This window comes from Phytophthora ramorum, assembly GCF_020800215.1.
Source record: "Phytophthora ramorum isolate Pr-102 chromosome Unknown Phyram_PR-102_s0014, whole genome shotgun sequence".
In the NCBI taxonomy this organism is placed as follows: Eukaryota; Oomycota; class Peronosporomycetes; order Peronosporales; family Peronosporaceae; genus Phytophthora; species Phytophthora ramorum.
Genome location: NW_027150660.1, coordinates 896,951 through 913,851, shown reverse-complemented (window position 1 = coordinate 913,851; position 16,901 = coordinate 896,951). Strand labels below are relative to the sequence as shown.

Sequence of the window (16,901 nt, the reverse complement as noted above, 5' to 3'; positions counted from 1 at the left end):
TGACGAGGAAGTGTCTGGGTCTCGCCTACAAAGCTCAGCTCTAGGGGTTGACTCCCTCCGATCTACTTCGAGGAATGGACGACCGTTCCGAACCGACACTAGGATTTCAGGTCTTGTGGTGAGACTTGTAAAATGTGCTCTGAAGAACTTGGACAAATTACGAGACCGATGCTGTCAGAATTTGTTGTCGAGACCTACTTGTTGTTTGTTTAGCTGCACACACGACCGCATCAAAAGACGATCAGCGTCACTTGGAGGATACTAGTGCCGGTCGAGTACATACTGCTTCGAAGTACGTAGTAAAATCTATCGAGATAGAAAGCTCACTAGCTGCAGACGGTAGCTACGTCCGACCAGGTGAAAGCGCTTTTGCCACTGGATGACTCGCCACGACGTACCAAGGCCTCCTGCTATTCCGTAATGATCCCGTACAAGATCACTTCTTAACCCTTCTTCGTCGTTTAACTTGTGATCGTGTCACTCAAATTCCCCAACAACTCGCGCTGGGGCAAAATGCCAGCTTGTCTGTCGAACTTGGTGTTGTCCCACCTGTCCAAACCACTCTCGATGTCCCACCAGGCTGAGTTGGCAATCTTCTCAAGGAAACTCGACGCCGCAGACGGTAGAAATGAATATACTTTAGTTCTATTACCAGGTTCTTGCGAAGGTTGGCATGTGCCTCTCAGGTACAACGTATATCCGGGAAGTCCTGACGATTTCTTCCTCTTCTTCCTTTTCTTTTTGTTTGTGGGCAAAACCGTAGTATCCACCATATACATATGCGCAGGCATCGTATAGCTCGTCTTCTCGCCCAGACTAGTGTAAACCGGTACCATGTCGCGAAGCTGAGTGAATTTGTCTCCTTGAATACGTTCGAAGCACGAAGGTTGTATAGTACCGAGGATGGAAAATCATTTTCCTTCACTTAGGTTTCCATTTGAACCAAAACAAACGAGACCACCGGAAAAGATCGGAATCACCAAGCGCGATCCGTGATGTACTCCAGCAGCGCGGCGACGCAGTAACAACCATAAAATCTCCTCCGTAGGCTCCTCGGACAGGTCTTCATATTCGGCTAAAACCTATTTTCAAGTCTTTCCACCTCTCCATCCATCACTCACCTTCTCCGGGACGTTTTCCAGCTTGTAGTTTCTTACCACACAAATGTCAAGGAAGTTTCTGACTGTGCAGAACTGCCCTGCGAACACGAAATCTCCTTTCGACTGTCCGCGTCCAAATCCACACATAATAGTTGCGTCCATCGCCAATAACAGACAAATACGCGCAACAATCTCGCCGAGGTTGCCAATGTTGATGACTCGCTGCATCAGCTTGAAAATGCGATAGAAGGTACTTCTCCAACGACGTCAACATCTGCTGATCCAGCTCCCGCTCAAGCTTGAGGCGCCGAATGTCAGCACTGGCTTAGATGAGTAGCTGGTGATATGACTGTCGTTCAGGAAGGAAACGCAGTTGAGTACGCCCATACAATCAGGCTGATTTAGTCAGCCACGGCACGCGTCGAGGGCGCGGAACTTGAATGTGTGGCGTTGGGTTTTGGTGCCGAACTGTCACGGTTTGGCTGACGTTGCACCTTTCAGTGAACGGCGACAGAGCGTCTTGATTGGCGGGTCTCATTTCCCGCGCTATAGTGACCTAGGAACAATAGTGACCGAGGTCTCGGCTGGGTCTAATAAAACCCCGGCCGAGGTTAAAAGCCTCGTTTGTACCCATTTCGTGTCGTACCCTCGGCTGTGTAGAGCCGGCTATACGATTTCCCACAGAGATCTGTTTACACTTGATATTTGTATAGAGATATAGGACTAGCCAAATGATGACCTACAGAGGCTCCCAGAGCTGTAGGATAAAAGAAATAAATCAGCAGTCTTCCCCACAAGCCACCAAGGGTCAAGTCCGTCTTCGGTAAGTCTAGCTAGCTTGTCTTAGGGTCTGGATACGCTCGGCTGCGTGGGATGCCTGTCAGCGAGCTTGAGGTACATTGAACCGAGAGTTTGTTGCTGGTCAGTCCAAGAGATAGGAGTGGCCGAGAGTTAGGGACGACGGAGAGTGTTGGTCCCTATATATTGGAGGAGCCCGAGTGTTCCCAAGTGTATTTCACTACCCGCCGAGGTTACCCTCGGCAAACCCGTATTAGGCGTGACTGCCGGTACCCTTACTTCTGAGGGACTGCGGGGGTTCGCGCGAAAGCGCAATATTGCATTCTAGCCCTCGCTCGTGGCTAGTAGTGCAGGTTTTAAGGTTGACCGAACTCAACCTTGGTATACAGAGGCGCTTACAACCAACCCGGTGTAAGGGATCGTTCCTGGTCTTCAGGTGTTGATCCAACGTTCGCTGACCTTTCGCGAGGGAAGCGTGTGTTGTTGGTGGGACTCATACCGTTCGGTAGTGAGATTTTCTGCGTGTTCCTACACGACAACTGGTGCCGCGACCCGGGATTGGTGTGACCTTCTGTGTGTCTTGGTTGCATATAGGTCTTACCTTAACGAGCATTCGAGAGAAGAAAGAAGAGAAGAAGAAAGAAGATGGCGAAAGAAGCGAAGTCAGCGGTACCAGCAACGCCGGCGAGGTCAAGTGGAACGCGTACCGAGGGTTCGGGGCGTTCCGGTTCGTCGTTCGCGACGCCGAGTACGTTGGCGTCGATCAACGAGCGTTCGGACAGTTTTGATGAGCCGATGGACTATTCTGACGCCAAGGAAGATGACGAAGAAGATGACCTGGAAGAGAAGGCAGCTATGCCCGAGCTTTCGGAAGCCGCTGCAGTATCTGCAGGACGCAGCGGAGGGGTGAGGTCGCTTGCGCGAAACCTCACCGAAGAGTTGAACGAAGTGGCTGGTCCCGAACCAGCCACCGGTTACGACGAAGATGAGTCCGACGATCACCGATCGTCGGCGATGGCCGAGGATGCGAATTCTCGGCCGAATGGCGGCCGGCCTCCTCTTAACGGAGACACCCCGGCCGCCAACCGAGTTCTGGGTCGATACCTAGAACTCATGAAGGTGAAGAGCAATTGGATGCGATCCTTCGCTCCAGAGGTTGTTCGCCAAGCCATCTGGATGGAGCTCGGTGGCGAGTTAACTGTGCCCGTGGAGGCGTGGAACACTCGGCAGGTGGCCGAGGACACGGTGCAACTCCTACGCGCTATGGGATGTGAACCCCAAGTGTTCCCGTCGGAAGCAGACCTCCGAGCATGGGCACCCGAGGACGCCGCTACGGCGCTTCGCAAGTGGAAGCAGAAGCTTCGGTCGGCCTTCGGGGTGGCCGAGGCGGGAGTTAGCCGTCCACCGAACGTCCGCCACGCATCGGATCCGATCGACCCGTCCATGATTCCGTTGCCAGTGACCCCTGGGAGACGCCCCAGAGGGTCGACCGAGGCCGGAATATTTTCAGCCCAAGGTGCGACGTCGACATATTTCCAAGACTCTCACATGGTGACGCCGAGGTCGGTCAGTCGCACGGAACGACTGGCGAGAGAGGCCGAGGGATATCGAACCGCTCCGACTGCTGGACGAAGTGCAAATCGGACGCCCAGCCGACGTTACGACCTCCGCGATGACTCATCTGACGAAGATTCGTTCGACGTCGGAGACACCGGGGGTGACTTGACGGGAGAATGGGCACGCCAAATTCGTGAGCTGAGCGCTGTGGGGAATGACAGTGCGACACCGAGGCTAGAGATCGCTACGCATCTCCCACTCGGCAACATTAAGCCGTACTTGGGGCTCCGCGATAAGAGCGAGAAGTCCATGCAGTGGCTCCGAGCTTTCATGTACGAGATGAAAGGGACGCACACGCCGCCCAACGAATGGTGCATGGCGTTTGAATTGAGCCTCCAAGATGGTGCTCTGCATTGGTACCGACAGCTGCCCCGCAAAACGAGGCGCACGTGGAAATTGTTGAGCGACGCGTTCATTAAGTACTACTGTTCGAGGTTCAACCAGTCTGCGAAGGCTCGGTACTACTCGGCCAAGCGAGAGGAGAAGGAGCATGTCTGCGACTACCTCAACCGACTTAACGGCTATGCTCGCAACGCCGGAGTGCAGTTCGAGCATGGCGGTCGTGATGCAAAAGACCACGTCGAGCATTTCTTGGATTCGTGCGAAGACCGAGGTCTAGAAGAGCGTCTGTGCCATGTCCGAGTTAAGAACATTCACGACCTCGAGGATATGATCAATGATATTCTTCGTCGCAGAGAGCGAAAATCTGGACGCGAGTCCTCGGTCCGCCGCCCTCGAGGGCAAGAGGTAGCACGCCGACGCGATGGTGGACGCTCCGAGGATCCGCGGGACGGCTATCGCCGAGACCGACGTCACCGAGAGGACGACCGTCGTCGAGAAACCGTTACCGAGACGAGAATCGTCGCCGGGATGACCAACAGTATCGACCGAGGGTCACTCTCACTGACGCACTGACCAACATAGTGACGGCGCTGGATGTGGGACGCTCGGCAGACGTGCGTGGAGGTTACCCAGAAACGTACAACGGCGGATATGATGACACCGAGGATTACGGACCGGAGTCTCACTCTGGCGATGACGACCGATACTCCGAAGGGTACTCGGACGACGGATACGCGTCGACCGAGGACCGAGGCCACGTGGCTGCTTCAAACGACACTGAACGTCGCAATGCGGCTGAAGGAACGTTCGCTCGCGCCGACAACCGTCGGCCGAGGGCAAGTAACGGTCAGCGGCCGTATGACCGAGATGACCAGCGCCGAAACTCCACCGGACGCGATGGTCGACGCCAATATGGTCCATGCGCCGCCTGCGGAGGACTCACCCATTCGGCTCACTACTGCTTTAAGCGATGCAAGATGTGCAAACAGGTTCATGATGCCGGGAAGTGTGAAGCCTTCCAAGAACTCACGAATCTCCTCCGAGCTAAGGTCGAGAAGAAGGACCTCTCGCCGGAATTGCAGGAACTCGTCTATGGGAGTCATTTAAACTAGGCAGCCCGCCAACTGAAACTGGGTTGGTCCCAATCGGGCTGCCACAGTTAGCCAAACCTGCGCTGGATGCGGACTATATGTTCGCATTCGCAGGTGTGAGCAAACGGCCTGATGACTTGAATATGGAATATGTGAAAACGACGGAAAATGTAAAGGAGAGAGGCGTAAGCCTCGGTGAGAGTGAAGTGAATGGACGACGTGTGGACGGAGACGGAGTGGAGCTAACCGATGCTTCGATCCTCAGCATGGCCAAAATCGACCATCCATCCCGAGACCTCGGCCAGACGATTAAACTGTTATCTGGCGAGAGAATGGGGTGGTGGTCATCCCAGCGCTATGACAAGAGGAAGCGATTGCGAGCCCTCGTCAATGGGGCTGTAAACGACTCGCGAACGAGGATTCTGCTGGACACTGGAGCGAATGTCAGTGTGATTTCCGCGTCATACGCGAAACGGTTGCGCTTGCGCGAAGTTCCAGACCACGGTAGGAGTCTGGAAGTGCGAGGAATTAACCCAGGGGTGATGGAGACCCGCAGACGAGCACTCGTTAAAGTCACGCTAGGCTGGGAGCGCGTGTACGAATTTGAAGTATGGGTTATGGATCACAGTGCAGGAGTGGACGTGGTCCTGGGAACAGACTTCATGATTCCAGCCGGAGTCCGGTTGGATCTGTTCCACGGTACTGCGAGACTACCGGACGAGGTAATGGTGCCCTTGGTGAAGTCGCAGAACCCAGCAGAGGCTGAGCCGTACAGCATGCAAGTGACTGGACGCCCGACCGAAGATTTGTTGGTCCCAGGGCGTGAGTGGCGAGAATTTAGGTTACCACGACGACGGCCGCCTCTGACTACTCACGACGTGTGGGCACGCCGGATTGGAAACCTGGTGCCCACTGTAACGAGGTCTCGACGAGGGCAGCCGACGATGGTGCGACTAACGAACGTGTCACCGAAGATTGCTCACTGCGCGAGACACGAATCGGTACTGCTGTGGGTGAAAAAGGGTGACCTGCCGCAAGGGGATGGATACACTCGTTTGAACTCCGCCAAGTATGAGGAGTGGCAAGTCCTGGCGTACGCGGAGTGTCGAGACGAGACTTTGTTCGCGCGGGAACGCAACCTCTACGAACGGTGGTTGGCAGATCAGCCACCAGCTGTAGAACGACGAGACTATCCGACACCTAGCGGCATCCTACCTCGACCATCCGACGACTTGGAAGGCCTAGACGAGGGCCAGATAACGTTCGCGAATAGGGGCACTGAGGAACCGGCAGAACGAGACCGAACACCGTTGACGACTTCGGCGCAACCCTCTGACGAACCTGTTGGAGATAGATGGGTCGACGAAGATGACGACTCGGTGGCGACCGACACCTCTGATGGCGCGGATACAACGTATACGAGTGAAGAGAACTCCATCCCAGTCCTCGGTGATGACCCGGAGACCCGATTGGACTCTGCCTTCGTAGCAATGATGCATGAGATTGCCGCGGGGGACGGTTCAGGTAGTGGGAACACCGATACCAATACGTCCGAACATTTAGCGAATGAGATCGAGTTGACGGACTATGCACACGAGTTGGCGTTCTTACCGGACCTGACCGAAGCCTCGGAAACGGTACTGGATTATTCAGGACCGAATGTTCTGAACCCGAGCGCGACAGCCCGTCAACAAGAAAGTCTCGTTGCGGTGCTGAAACGACACGAGAAGATCATGATTGCGAGTGGGAATGCTCTGCCACCACCGGCCTACGGTGTGGTGTGCGATATTGACGTACAGGGGCATCCACCCATCAAACAGAGAGCTCGGAGAACACCGCTCCGACACCTTCGGAAGCTGTACGAGCTTCTGAAAGGCTTGCTGAAAGCTCGTCTAGTGGCGTTTTCGGACAGCCCATGGGCGTCGCCCATCGTGATCGTGCTCAAGAAGAATGGAGTTGATATTCGGTTGTGCATCGACTACAAGCTGGTGAATGCAGTGACGGCGATTATGGAGTACGCCATGCCGTTAGTCGACGACTTGTTGACCGACCTGGAAGCCTACCTATGGTTCTGCTCACTTGATGCGGCCAGTGGATTCTGGGCTATTATGATGACAATGCGGGCCCGCAAAGTCTCGGCATTCGTCTGTGCACTCGGACATTTCGAATGGCTTCGTATGCCGTTTGGATTGAAGAATGCACCGATGATTTACCAACGAATGATTGACAATGCTCTGTGGGGTTTCGTCCAACCCAAAGGCGGCTGGCTCCACTTCTCGGAGCTTATGCGAACGGCCGAAGCCCACGCCGAGGTTGCGCGGACAGGGGTGACCGACCCTTCATCGCGACGGCTCGAGGAGTCAACAACTCGGTTGACCAAATTCGAGGCCGACCGCGAATCCTCGGTCACGCTTGACGCAGTGAACGGGTTAGTGAACAGCCCTGTTGCCGACATGTTCTCCACCGGAGAACCGGATGAATCCTCGTTGGTGCCAGTGTTCGACCGACGGTCGTTTGTCGATGACATCTGTTTTGGGTCCGAGACTTTCGACGCGTGCCTGGAGACGCTAGACCGACTGCTCCAACGGTTCACCGAATGTCGCATTAGTGTGAGCTTTACGAAGAGTATCTTCGTCCAGCCAAAGGTGGATTTCCTGTCACACGAAGTCTCTGCAGAAGGTATTCGAGCCGACACCAAGAAGATGAAAGCAGTGACCGAGCTGCCATTCCCTGCTTCAAAAAAGGGGATGCAGTCTTTCCTCGGTGCGCTGAATTATTACAGTCGATTCATCCAGGATTTCGCAGTGTATGGAGCAGCTTTGTACCAGTTGAAGGACGAAGACTTCACGCCTAGTGGCAGCCTCTCGGCAGCCAAACGAAGCTTCGCCGCGCTCCAACAGAAGGTTGCAGAGGCACCGATCCTCCGGCACTTTGACCGAGACAAGGAGGTGCATGTCACGTTATTCGCGAATGAGTGGGCATTGAGCTCCACTTTGATGCAATACCATGATGACAAGCTGCACCCGGTTCGATTTTGTGGCCGAGTCCTCAAGGACGCCGAGATGAACTACCACCCGGCCGAGAAGGAGGTCTTAGCGCTACTACTGGTGTTGAAAGTGTGCTACTCCCAGTTGGTGGGTCGGACCATCCACGTCTATACGCGTTTTTCGACGCTCGAATGGGTGCACAAATCTAAGACACTGTTCGGTCGAGCGACCCACTTTGCGGTTATGTTGTCCCCGTGGCACCTGGTGGTCAACCGAGTCAAGGAACGCGATTGTACGTTTGCTCAGCTTCTCCAAGCTGGCCTCACAAGCTTCGTGGAGTTGGAAGACTCGTTGGCCCCAGTTACACCGCCGACGAAAGGGTCACCTACTGCTCGTATGGACCCCCACTTGCTTTATGCCTGCCTACCGAGGTCCTATACCGGATTTGTGATGTCGTTCGATGGTTCGGCCAAGACCGAAAAGAACGGTGGATATGGCAGTTGCTCGTGGATTTTGTGGAAATTAGCAGAATGAACTGTAGTGACGGCTGCGAGTGCTTATCTCGAGACCACCACGATAAACCTCGCTGAGTATGCTGGCATGAACAACGGCGTCTCAGCTGCGCTCGAACATGGAGCCGAGGATTTAGTCATCGTGGGAGACTCGAGACTCGCAATCCAGCAGTCCCTAGGGGTGATGGCATGTCGAAAGGAGTCTCTGATGGTTCAACTGAACCGTCACCGAGAACTCACGACCAAGCTGCGGTCGGTGAAGTACTTGCACGTGGTCCGAGAATTCAACGCTGCAGCAGATTCGTTGGCAAGCGAGGCTCTCAGCAGCAAAGAATCCAGCGTAGCTTCGACCGAGGCTAGAAAATTAGAATTGGTCGAGTTGAACCGGATCGGAGAGGTCATCTATGAACCCTCAGTACAGACCACGGCCGAAGAGAAACCGACAGTCAGCTTCGCCCGAGCCCAAGTAGCCCGTGGAATCTCCCGCGACAGATCTTTTTTCGACTTTGTGCGGGACGAACCCGACTACCTAACTGCAACAACCAGACACCAAGCAAAAGCGAGGAAGAAACGAGTCCAGTTTGCAGATGAAACGTCGGTGATAGAGCCGAAGGGTACAGCTGAGCGAGACGAAGCGAATGGTGTGACCACCGAAGCTCAGAGCGAGCTGAGAACCGAGCAATCGAGCAACGAGGTAGACCCTGGCGCTCCAAACGCAGAAGACGTTGACCCTGTGGTTATACAGGAAGAGCGCCGGAGACGAATCTCCGCCGCCCAGGACGAAGAGCTGAGATGGTCGAACCTAAAAGCGGTCCTCCGAGGCAAGGAAACAGACCTAAGCTACAGAGCAGCCAGAGACGCTTGGAAGATGGCCGACAAGTTCGTGCTTAGCGAGGATGGTGTACTGTATTTTCTTGGAACGAACCGTCGGTGGGGCAACGAACGCCGAGAGGAGACAACGATGCGTCTAGTGGTGCCCACAACGATGATTCAGGAAGTACTACGGAGTTGCCACGACTCGTTGGAAGGTGGCCACCAAGGTATCGGTCGAACGTACCACCGAGTCAAATCAGACTATTTTTGGATTGGACTATATGCAGACGCCGAACGACACGTCAAGTCCTGCCCCGACTGTAGTTCGAGCAAAAGCCGACCACAGTTCCGAGGCTATTCGCCAGGAAATGTCTTAGCAGAACGACCGTTCCAGATGGTGTCGATGGATTTCGTCATACCGTTACCGAAGTCTCGTCGGGGCAACTCAGCCCTACTACTGTTCCAGTGCGCGTTCACAGGATTCGTCATGGGTAAAGCTATGTCAGACACTACCGCTCTGAGGGTCGCACAGGCTTTCGAGGAATGCGTGTACCGAAGATTCGGAGCACCAACTCTGATCCGACATGACCGAGACCCTCGCTTCATGAGCGAGGTGTTCCAGGCCTTTGCAGAAATGATGCAGTCTCGGTCAAGAGCGACCCTGAGCTATCGGCCGCAGGCGAACGGACAGCAAGAGAGGTCGGTGAAGACGGTCATGCAATCGGTGCGGGTGTACGCAGAAGACCCGCTGCAGCAAGACTGGGACGAGATCGCGGAGCGATTGATCTTCGCTATCAACAACTCTCAAGATGGCACCCGGAGGGACACTCCGTTTTACCTAGTTCATGGGTGGGACGCACAATCCACGCTGCGAGCGATGTCGTCGTCACTCAAACGAGGATTCGGAGGCCAGACTGACGCATTGGCATGGCGCCGAGAAGTGAACCGGCAACAGGAAATCTCGTGGAAAATGGCAATGGAGTACCAAAGTGTCGAGAAAGCTCGGAGGGCGAGAGAACACAATGAGTCGCTGGAGCGACGTGAGAGAGCTGCAGTACCGAATGTCGATGAAAACGAGACTTCTGACGAGTCACAGGTGGAGACGGGGGCAACGTCTGACCCCACTGTCGAAGGACCGAGGTCTCTGTTCCAACCCGGGAGCAGAGTTTGGTTGTATATGGAACGAGTCAAGCCAGGGTTGACCAAGAAACTCGCCCACCGATGGCATGGACCATTCAGGATCAAGAAAAAGATCGAAGAGTTTGCGTACGAGTTGGAATTGCCAGACCGAAGTGGGTATAGGTTCTACCCGGTGGTGCACGTGTCCCGACTCAAGGCCGTCGACGAATTTGGAGACCGACCGAAGAGTCGGTTAGCACCTGAAGTGACCGAGGATACGAGACTGGACTTCGACGAGGAGTTGCTGCCTGAAGATAGCTGGGAGCCAGACCAGCTCGCTGGCGAATATGAGGTAGAAGCCATCCTCGATGACCGATCCCCGCTGTCGACGGGCACTAGCCGCGCGGTCCGAGAGTTCAAGGTGAAGTGGATTGGGTATAATGAGCCCACGTGGGAGCCTGCCTCAAATTTATCATGTGGCGGGCTACTTTATGATTATCTGCGGACTCGGCATAGTGAACGACGATTGCAGATGGTTCAAGTCGCTGACGAGAACTAATCTGGGGAGCTACCGAGAGTTGAACTGTCTACGGGGGTGATACAGCCCGTAGCAACAGATGAAATTTGCTACTGTATCAAAATTGCGAGTGACCGACTATTGATTGCTACCAAGCCTCGGACGAGGCCTGGTTGCGACGTCGGTTGACGAATGAACTGCCTGCGGGGATGATGTAGCCCGCAGTGACAGACGAAAACTGCTACTGCATCGAATTTGCATATTTACATGTGACGTGAACGATTTTCGAATGGAATTGGATTAAATGGAATTACTTGGAGCTCAAGAACTGCCGCTACGGATGACTACGGGCTTCGGACGGCACACCAGCAGCTTGAGGAACGAACGGAGAAAATTAGTGAGACCAGACCGAAGCCTAGACCTCAGTGGTCGACGCGATGTTAGCCAAAACATCCAGATCCGACCCTTGGGGAGCGGCCGACGTGTTGGTCGGTGCTGGAACCGGGGAGTGACCAGGCGAAGATTCGGCGACGTCTTCATTGGCTTCCTCCTGGCTCGGTTGGTCGGGAGCACCACCGACAGAAGCCTGGGCAGCCCATGGGGCTGTCACCATAGCCGACGACAAGGATGGATCCACCATCAACCCAGACACCACCTCCGTTTGCGTCATTCCCCGAGGCACGAACAAAGGCACTTGGGGGTTGCACGGAGCAAACGTGGTGTTGAAAGGGTGGCTAGCCGGCGCGTCGACCCAACAATTGCGCCATGGTTGCCTGTCATCCAACGTAGCCAATTCGCCGAGCCAATCCTCTGACGCCGGAGCCCACTCAATCACCTCGAACGAGTATTGGAGATAAGTGGGCTCCAACAGGAACTCGGTAATCGACTCGCGGGGCTTGCCAGTGCGTTCAATGCACCACTCCCAACAGCGGTACAGCATCTGTTGGCGGATGCGGTCGGCACGGAGGTTGCGAGCTTTGTTGTACTCGGTCCAGGCGGCACGGAGAGCAACGACCGATGGATCGGTCACCCCAAGTCTCTGTGCCTCGCTCCGGAGATAAGTCTCAACGGCAGCTACCTGGACCCAGTGGCGCCGTTCCCACAAGGCGAGACCGAGGTCTGCTTTCTCCGTCCGATCGGTGGAGGTGCCTTGGAACTGGCGCCACATCTTCACTGTGCGTGCAAGCCCGCTGGCGCGAATTGAGATCTTGGACCCTGGCGGATTTTGGTCCAGACCGAACAAGCAGGGGACCTCTGGCATCCTCTGGCGCACTTGCTGCCAGGGATGGGCCGGATTGGTCCAATCCGCCAGAGCCCGGATCCCAGCGACCGAGCATGGGGACTCGACACCCTTTGCGATGGGTGGAGTCACGCTCTGGTTCTGGATCTGGCACCAGGCAGTTTGTGCGCCCGGTGCCGTGAACCCAGGAGTCAAGAACGGGTTCGCCAGCATCGACAGACGCTGGGAATCCACGCTCCCGGGGACCGCCGGCACGGCCGGAGCGAACGAGTTCGGGTCCGTGCCTGGAGCGGTCGACAGCGTGGCCGTGACCTCGGTGTGCGCACGACGCGTCACAGACCGAGCTGCCGAAAGACGTGCGCGTGGCTGACTAGCCGACGCTGCAGAGGTCTCGGGGGCACCCACAGCCGACCCAACTGGAGTCGCCGGTGATGGAACCAACGAGACCGAGGGTGGCGCCGAAACTGGTGGGCTGACCGAGGTCACCAGAACGGCAGGCGACGGCGCAACTCCGCTGACCGGACCCGGGGCAATGACACCACCACTGGTGGGAGCCACCGGGGTCTTAAGGGCCTGGGGAGCCTCGGACGACTGGCCAGAGCCAAGGATAAAATCGTCCGAAGCCTCCAGAGTCTCCAGAGCCTTCATTGAGCGCAAATTGGCCAGCACCGAGGCACTGCGCGACGGGCGACCGTCATGCCGCGGTGGAGTAATCACCGGCGACGAAAATGGCCCGGACGCAGGAACTGCAGCCACCGGAGCTTCGGTGACGACCTCCTCCCCCGACAAGTCAACGACTTCGGCCGAAGATGGAGGCACCGAAGAATCCGGGGCAGGCGTATGCGCCGGAGAACCAGGTGACGGCCCCGCCGAAAGACTCGGTGAGGGTGCGGGGGTCGACCCAGACACGGGAGACGACACTGGAGTCGACCCAGAGGCGCCCGAGGGTCCACCTTGAGCGCGAGCTCGAAGGTTGACCGACGGTCGGCCCAACCGCTTGCCAGCGGGAAGAGCCGACTTCGACAGTGAGCTCGGAGAAGAGCTGCGCTGTCGGAGACGCTTGCGCCGGTCACGCCGACGCCTGGAGACCGAGGGGATGAGCGGCAAGTCATCCGACTCATCGCTGTCATCCCCGGCGCCGGCAGACACCTCGGCTGGCGCCTTGGTCTCGCCACCAGAGTCCATGGCAGCGTCGGGGCTGTCCTCCGAACTCTCGGAGGACGAACTCCGGCTGCGCTTGGAACAAATGCTCGGAGGCGATAGCCCGAGCAACTCCCAGTCGATGTCCTCTGAGGTGATACCTGACAGAGGAAACATGAAGAGTTAGAGGATGAGAGACGACCGAACAAGTGGAGACTGAATACTTACCAGCAGAGGCAAGGACCAAGGTATCCACGTCCAGGTCGTGGGCAGCCGAGTGACGGCGCAAGACGGAGTTGGCTCGCTTCAGGCTCGCATTTTCCTCTTGCAGAGCCTGCAGCTGAGCCGGAACCGCACCCGCAGAGGCTTGAGCAGCCGCAGCGAGGTCGCTCCGAAGCTTGGCCAGCTGCGCCGTGTAGGCGACGAGGCCAGCTTTAAATCGCTCCCGATCCTTCCGGATCAGTCGCTGAGCAGCCGCCGCCGAAGTCTCGGCAGCCTTGGCGCGAGCCGACAAGCCTGCCACGATGTCGGCGTGGTGGCCGAGAGCAGCATTCGCAGCGTTGTGGTGCCGGGTGAGAGCCACGTGATCTTGGCGGAGCTGACGCAAAGCATCCATGGCCTGGTTGCTGTCGCTCGTCGCCTGGGTGCAGAACACCTCGATCTTCTCACGTTGTTGCACCTCTGCGTGCAACCGATCCTCTGAGTCGGCGCACTGGGCCTGCAGCCGAGCGATCTCATCCCGCAGAGAGATGATCTCCTCGGACTCGGCGAGGGAGAGCCGAGCAGGTGCAACAGCAGCCGACAGAATCTCACCGAGATCTGTGGCGCTCTCCAGCCGACTGTCCAGGACAGAGTCGACGCGTCGTGGACGCTGGCGCGCAACGCCGACGACCAGGTGACCCAGCTGCAATAGCTGCCGCTCGATGGACGAGGGTTCCGAAGGCTCGGCTTGAGCACTACGGGGTAGATCACCGCCGGTGGGGTCAGTTTGACACCCAACCGAGACGCTGTGGGTCGTCGGCGACCCCGGCGGTGTCGAAACAACCGTCGGAGTGGCGCCAAGGAGGTACGCCAACACCGGGGAAGACCCCGGTGATGACGGAGGCGTGGGTGGGGACGAACCCTCTGCACCCTCGCCAGCAACCATAGGCGTGGCAGTCGGCGACCGAGGAACGGTCACCGAAGTTCCGGTGGAGCCAGAAGCAGCGGATGGAGTGCCGCTAGCATCCTGTGAACGTGGATTAAGATGGATACAAGCACCGAGAGGTCAGGCAAGGTTCAAGGAGCATGAAGGAGAAAAGAGAAGCAGGAAACGAACCTCTCCGGATGCATCAAGGGCATGAAGGGCGGCGGCCGTAGCTCGGTTGAGCAACGGCGAGCGGCGAGCCATCAGGGCGCGATCAAGAGGCGCCGCGACGCGCACTACTTGCGGAAGCTTGCGTCGAGGCGGGGGCAGTTGTGGCGTTGGGTTTTGGTGCCGAACTGTCACGGTTTGGCTGACGTTGCACCTTTCAGTGAACGGCGACAGAGCGTCTTGATTGGCGGGTCTCATTTCCCGCGCTATAGTGACCTAGGAACAATAGTGACCGAGGTCTCGGCTGGGTCTAATAAAACCCCGGCCGAGGTTAAAAGCCTCGTTTGTACCCATTTCGTGTCGTACCCTCGGCTGTGTAGAGCCGGCTATACGATTTCCCACAGAGATCTGTTTACACTTGATATTTGTATAGAGATATAGGACTAGCCAAATGATGACCTACAGAGGCTCCCAGAGCTGTAGGATAAGAGAAATAAATCAGCAGTCTTCCCCACAAGCCACCAAGGGTCAAGTCCGTCTTCGGTAAGTCTAGCTAGCTTGTCTTAGGGCCTGGATACGCTCGGCTGCGTGGGATGCCTGTCAGCGAGCTTGAGGTACATTGAACCGAGAGTTTGTTGCTGGTCAGTCCAAGAGATAGGAGTGGCCGAGAGTTAGGGGCGACAAGGAGTGTCGGTCCCTATATATTGGTGGAACCCGAGTGTTCCCAAGTGTATTTCACTACCCGCCGAGGTTACCCTCGGCAAACCCGTATTAGGCGTGACTGCCGGTACCCTTACTTCTGAGGGACTGCGGGGGATCGCGCGAAAGCGCAATATTGCATTCTAGCCCTCGCTCGTGGCTAGTAGTGCAGGTTTTAAGGTTGACCGAACTCAACCTTGGTATACAGAGGCGCTTACAACCAACCCGGTGTAAGGGATCGTTCCTGGTCTTCAGGTGTTGATCCAACGTTCGCTGACCTTTCGCGAGGGAAGCGTGTGTTGTTGGTGGGACTCATACCGTTCGGTAGTGAGATTTTCTGCGTGTTCCTACACGACAGCTGTCATCCCCGGCGCCGGCAGACACCTCGGCTGGAGCCTTGGTCTCGCCGCCAGAGTCCATGGCAGCATCGGGGCTGTCCTCCGAACTCTCGGAGGACGAACTCCGGCTGCGCTTGGAACAAATGCTCGGAGGCGACAGCCCGAGCAACTCCCAGTCGATGTCCTCTGAGGTGATACCTGACAGAGGAAACATGAAGAGTTAGAGGATGAGAGACGACCGAACAAGTGGAGACTGAAGACTTACCAGCAGAGGCAAGGACCAAGGTATCCACGTCCAAGTCGTGGGCAGCCGAGTGACGGCGCAAGACGGAGTTGGCTCGCTTCAGGCTCGCATTTTCCTCTTGCAGAGCCTGCAGCTGAGCCGGAACCGCACCCGCAGAGGCTTGAGCAGCCGCAGCGAGGTCGCTCCGAAGCTTGGCCAGCTGCGCCGTGTAGGCGACGAGGCCAGCTTTAAATCGCTCCCGATCCTTCCGGATCAGTCGCTGAGCAGCCGCCGCCGAAGTCTCGGCAGCCTTGGCGCGAGCCGACAAGCCTGCCACGATGTCGGCGTGGTGGCCGAGAGCAGCATTCGCAGCGTTGTGGTGCCGGGTGAGAGCCACGTGATCTTGGCGGAGCTGACGCAAGGCATCCATGGCCTGGTTGCTGTCGCTCGTCACCTGGGTGCAGAACACCTCGATCTTCTCACGTTGTTGCACCTCTGCGTGCAACCGATCCTCTGAGTCGGCGCACTGGGCCTGCAGCCGAGCGATCTCATCCCGCAGAGAGATGATCTCCTCGGACTCGGCGAGGGAGAGCCGAGCAGGTGCAACAGCAGCCGACAGAATCTCACCGAGATCTGTGGCGCTCTCCAGCCGACTGTCCAGGACAGAGTCGACGCGTCGTGGACGCTGGCGCGCAACGCCGACGACCAGGTGACCCAGCTGCAATAGCTGCCGCTCGATGGACGAGGGTTCCGAAGGCTCGGCTTGAGCACTACGGGGTAGATCACCGCCGGTGGGGTCAGTTTGACACCCAACCGAGATGCTGTGGGTCGTCGGCGACCCCGGCGGTGTCGAAACAACCGTCGGAGTGGCGCCAAGGAGGTACGCCAACACCGGGGAAGACCCCGGTGATGACGGAGGCGTGGGTGGGGACGAACCCTCTGCACCCTCGCCAGCAACCATAGGCGTGGCAGTCGGCGACCGAGGAACGGTCACTGAAGTTCCGGCGGAGCCAGAAGCAGCGGATGGAGTGCCGCTAGCATCCTGTGAACGTGGATTAAGATGGATACAAG

The 16,901-nt window shown here is 56.9% G+C and overlaps 3 protein-coding genes across 3 annotated transcripts; 1 reads left to right on the top strand and 2 right to left on the bottom strand.

Moving 5' to 3' along the window:
- Positions 1-10,230: 10,230 nt before the first annotated feature.
- On the top strand, positions 10,231-10,938 carry KRP23_12177 (uncharacterized protein; the record flags this gene model as incomplete). The annotated part of the gene is made up of 1 exon (XM_067882761.1): positions 10,231-10,938. The coding sequence occupies one exon, from the start codon at positions 10,231-10,233 to the stop codon at positions 10,936-10,938; it is 708 nt and encodes a 235-aa protein (XP_067739785.1).
- A 373-nt stretch (positions 10,939-11,311) lies between these two features.
- On the bottom strand, positions 11,312-14,666 carry KRP23_12176 (uncharacterized protein; the record flags this gene model as incomplete). The annotated part of the gene is made up of 3 exons (XM_067882760.1): positions 11,312-13,437; positions 13,505-14,504; positions 14,595-14,666. 3 exons carry the CDS (start codon positions 14,664-14,666, stop codon positions 11,312-11,314), a joined length of 3,198 nt encoding a protein of 1,065 aa, XP_067739784.1.
- Positions 14,667-15,581: 915 nt separating this feature from the next.
- KRP23_12175 (uncharacterized protein) lies at positions 15,582-16,791 on the bottom strand (the record flags this gene model as incomplete). Its single annotated transcript, XM_067882759.1, has 2 exons — positions 15,582-15,805; positions 15,873-16,791. The coding sequence occupies 2 exons, from the start codon at positions 16,789-16,791 to the stop codon at positions 15,582-15,584; spliced, it is 1,143 nt and encodes a 380-aa protein (XP_067739783.1).
- Positions 16,792-16,901: the final 110 nt, after the last annotated feature.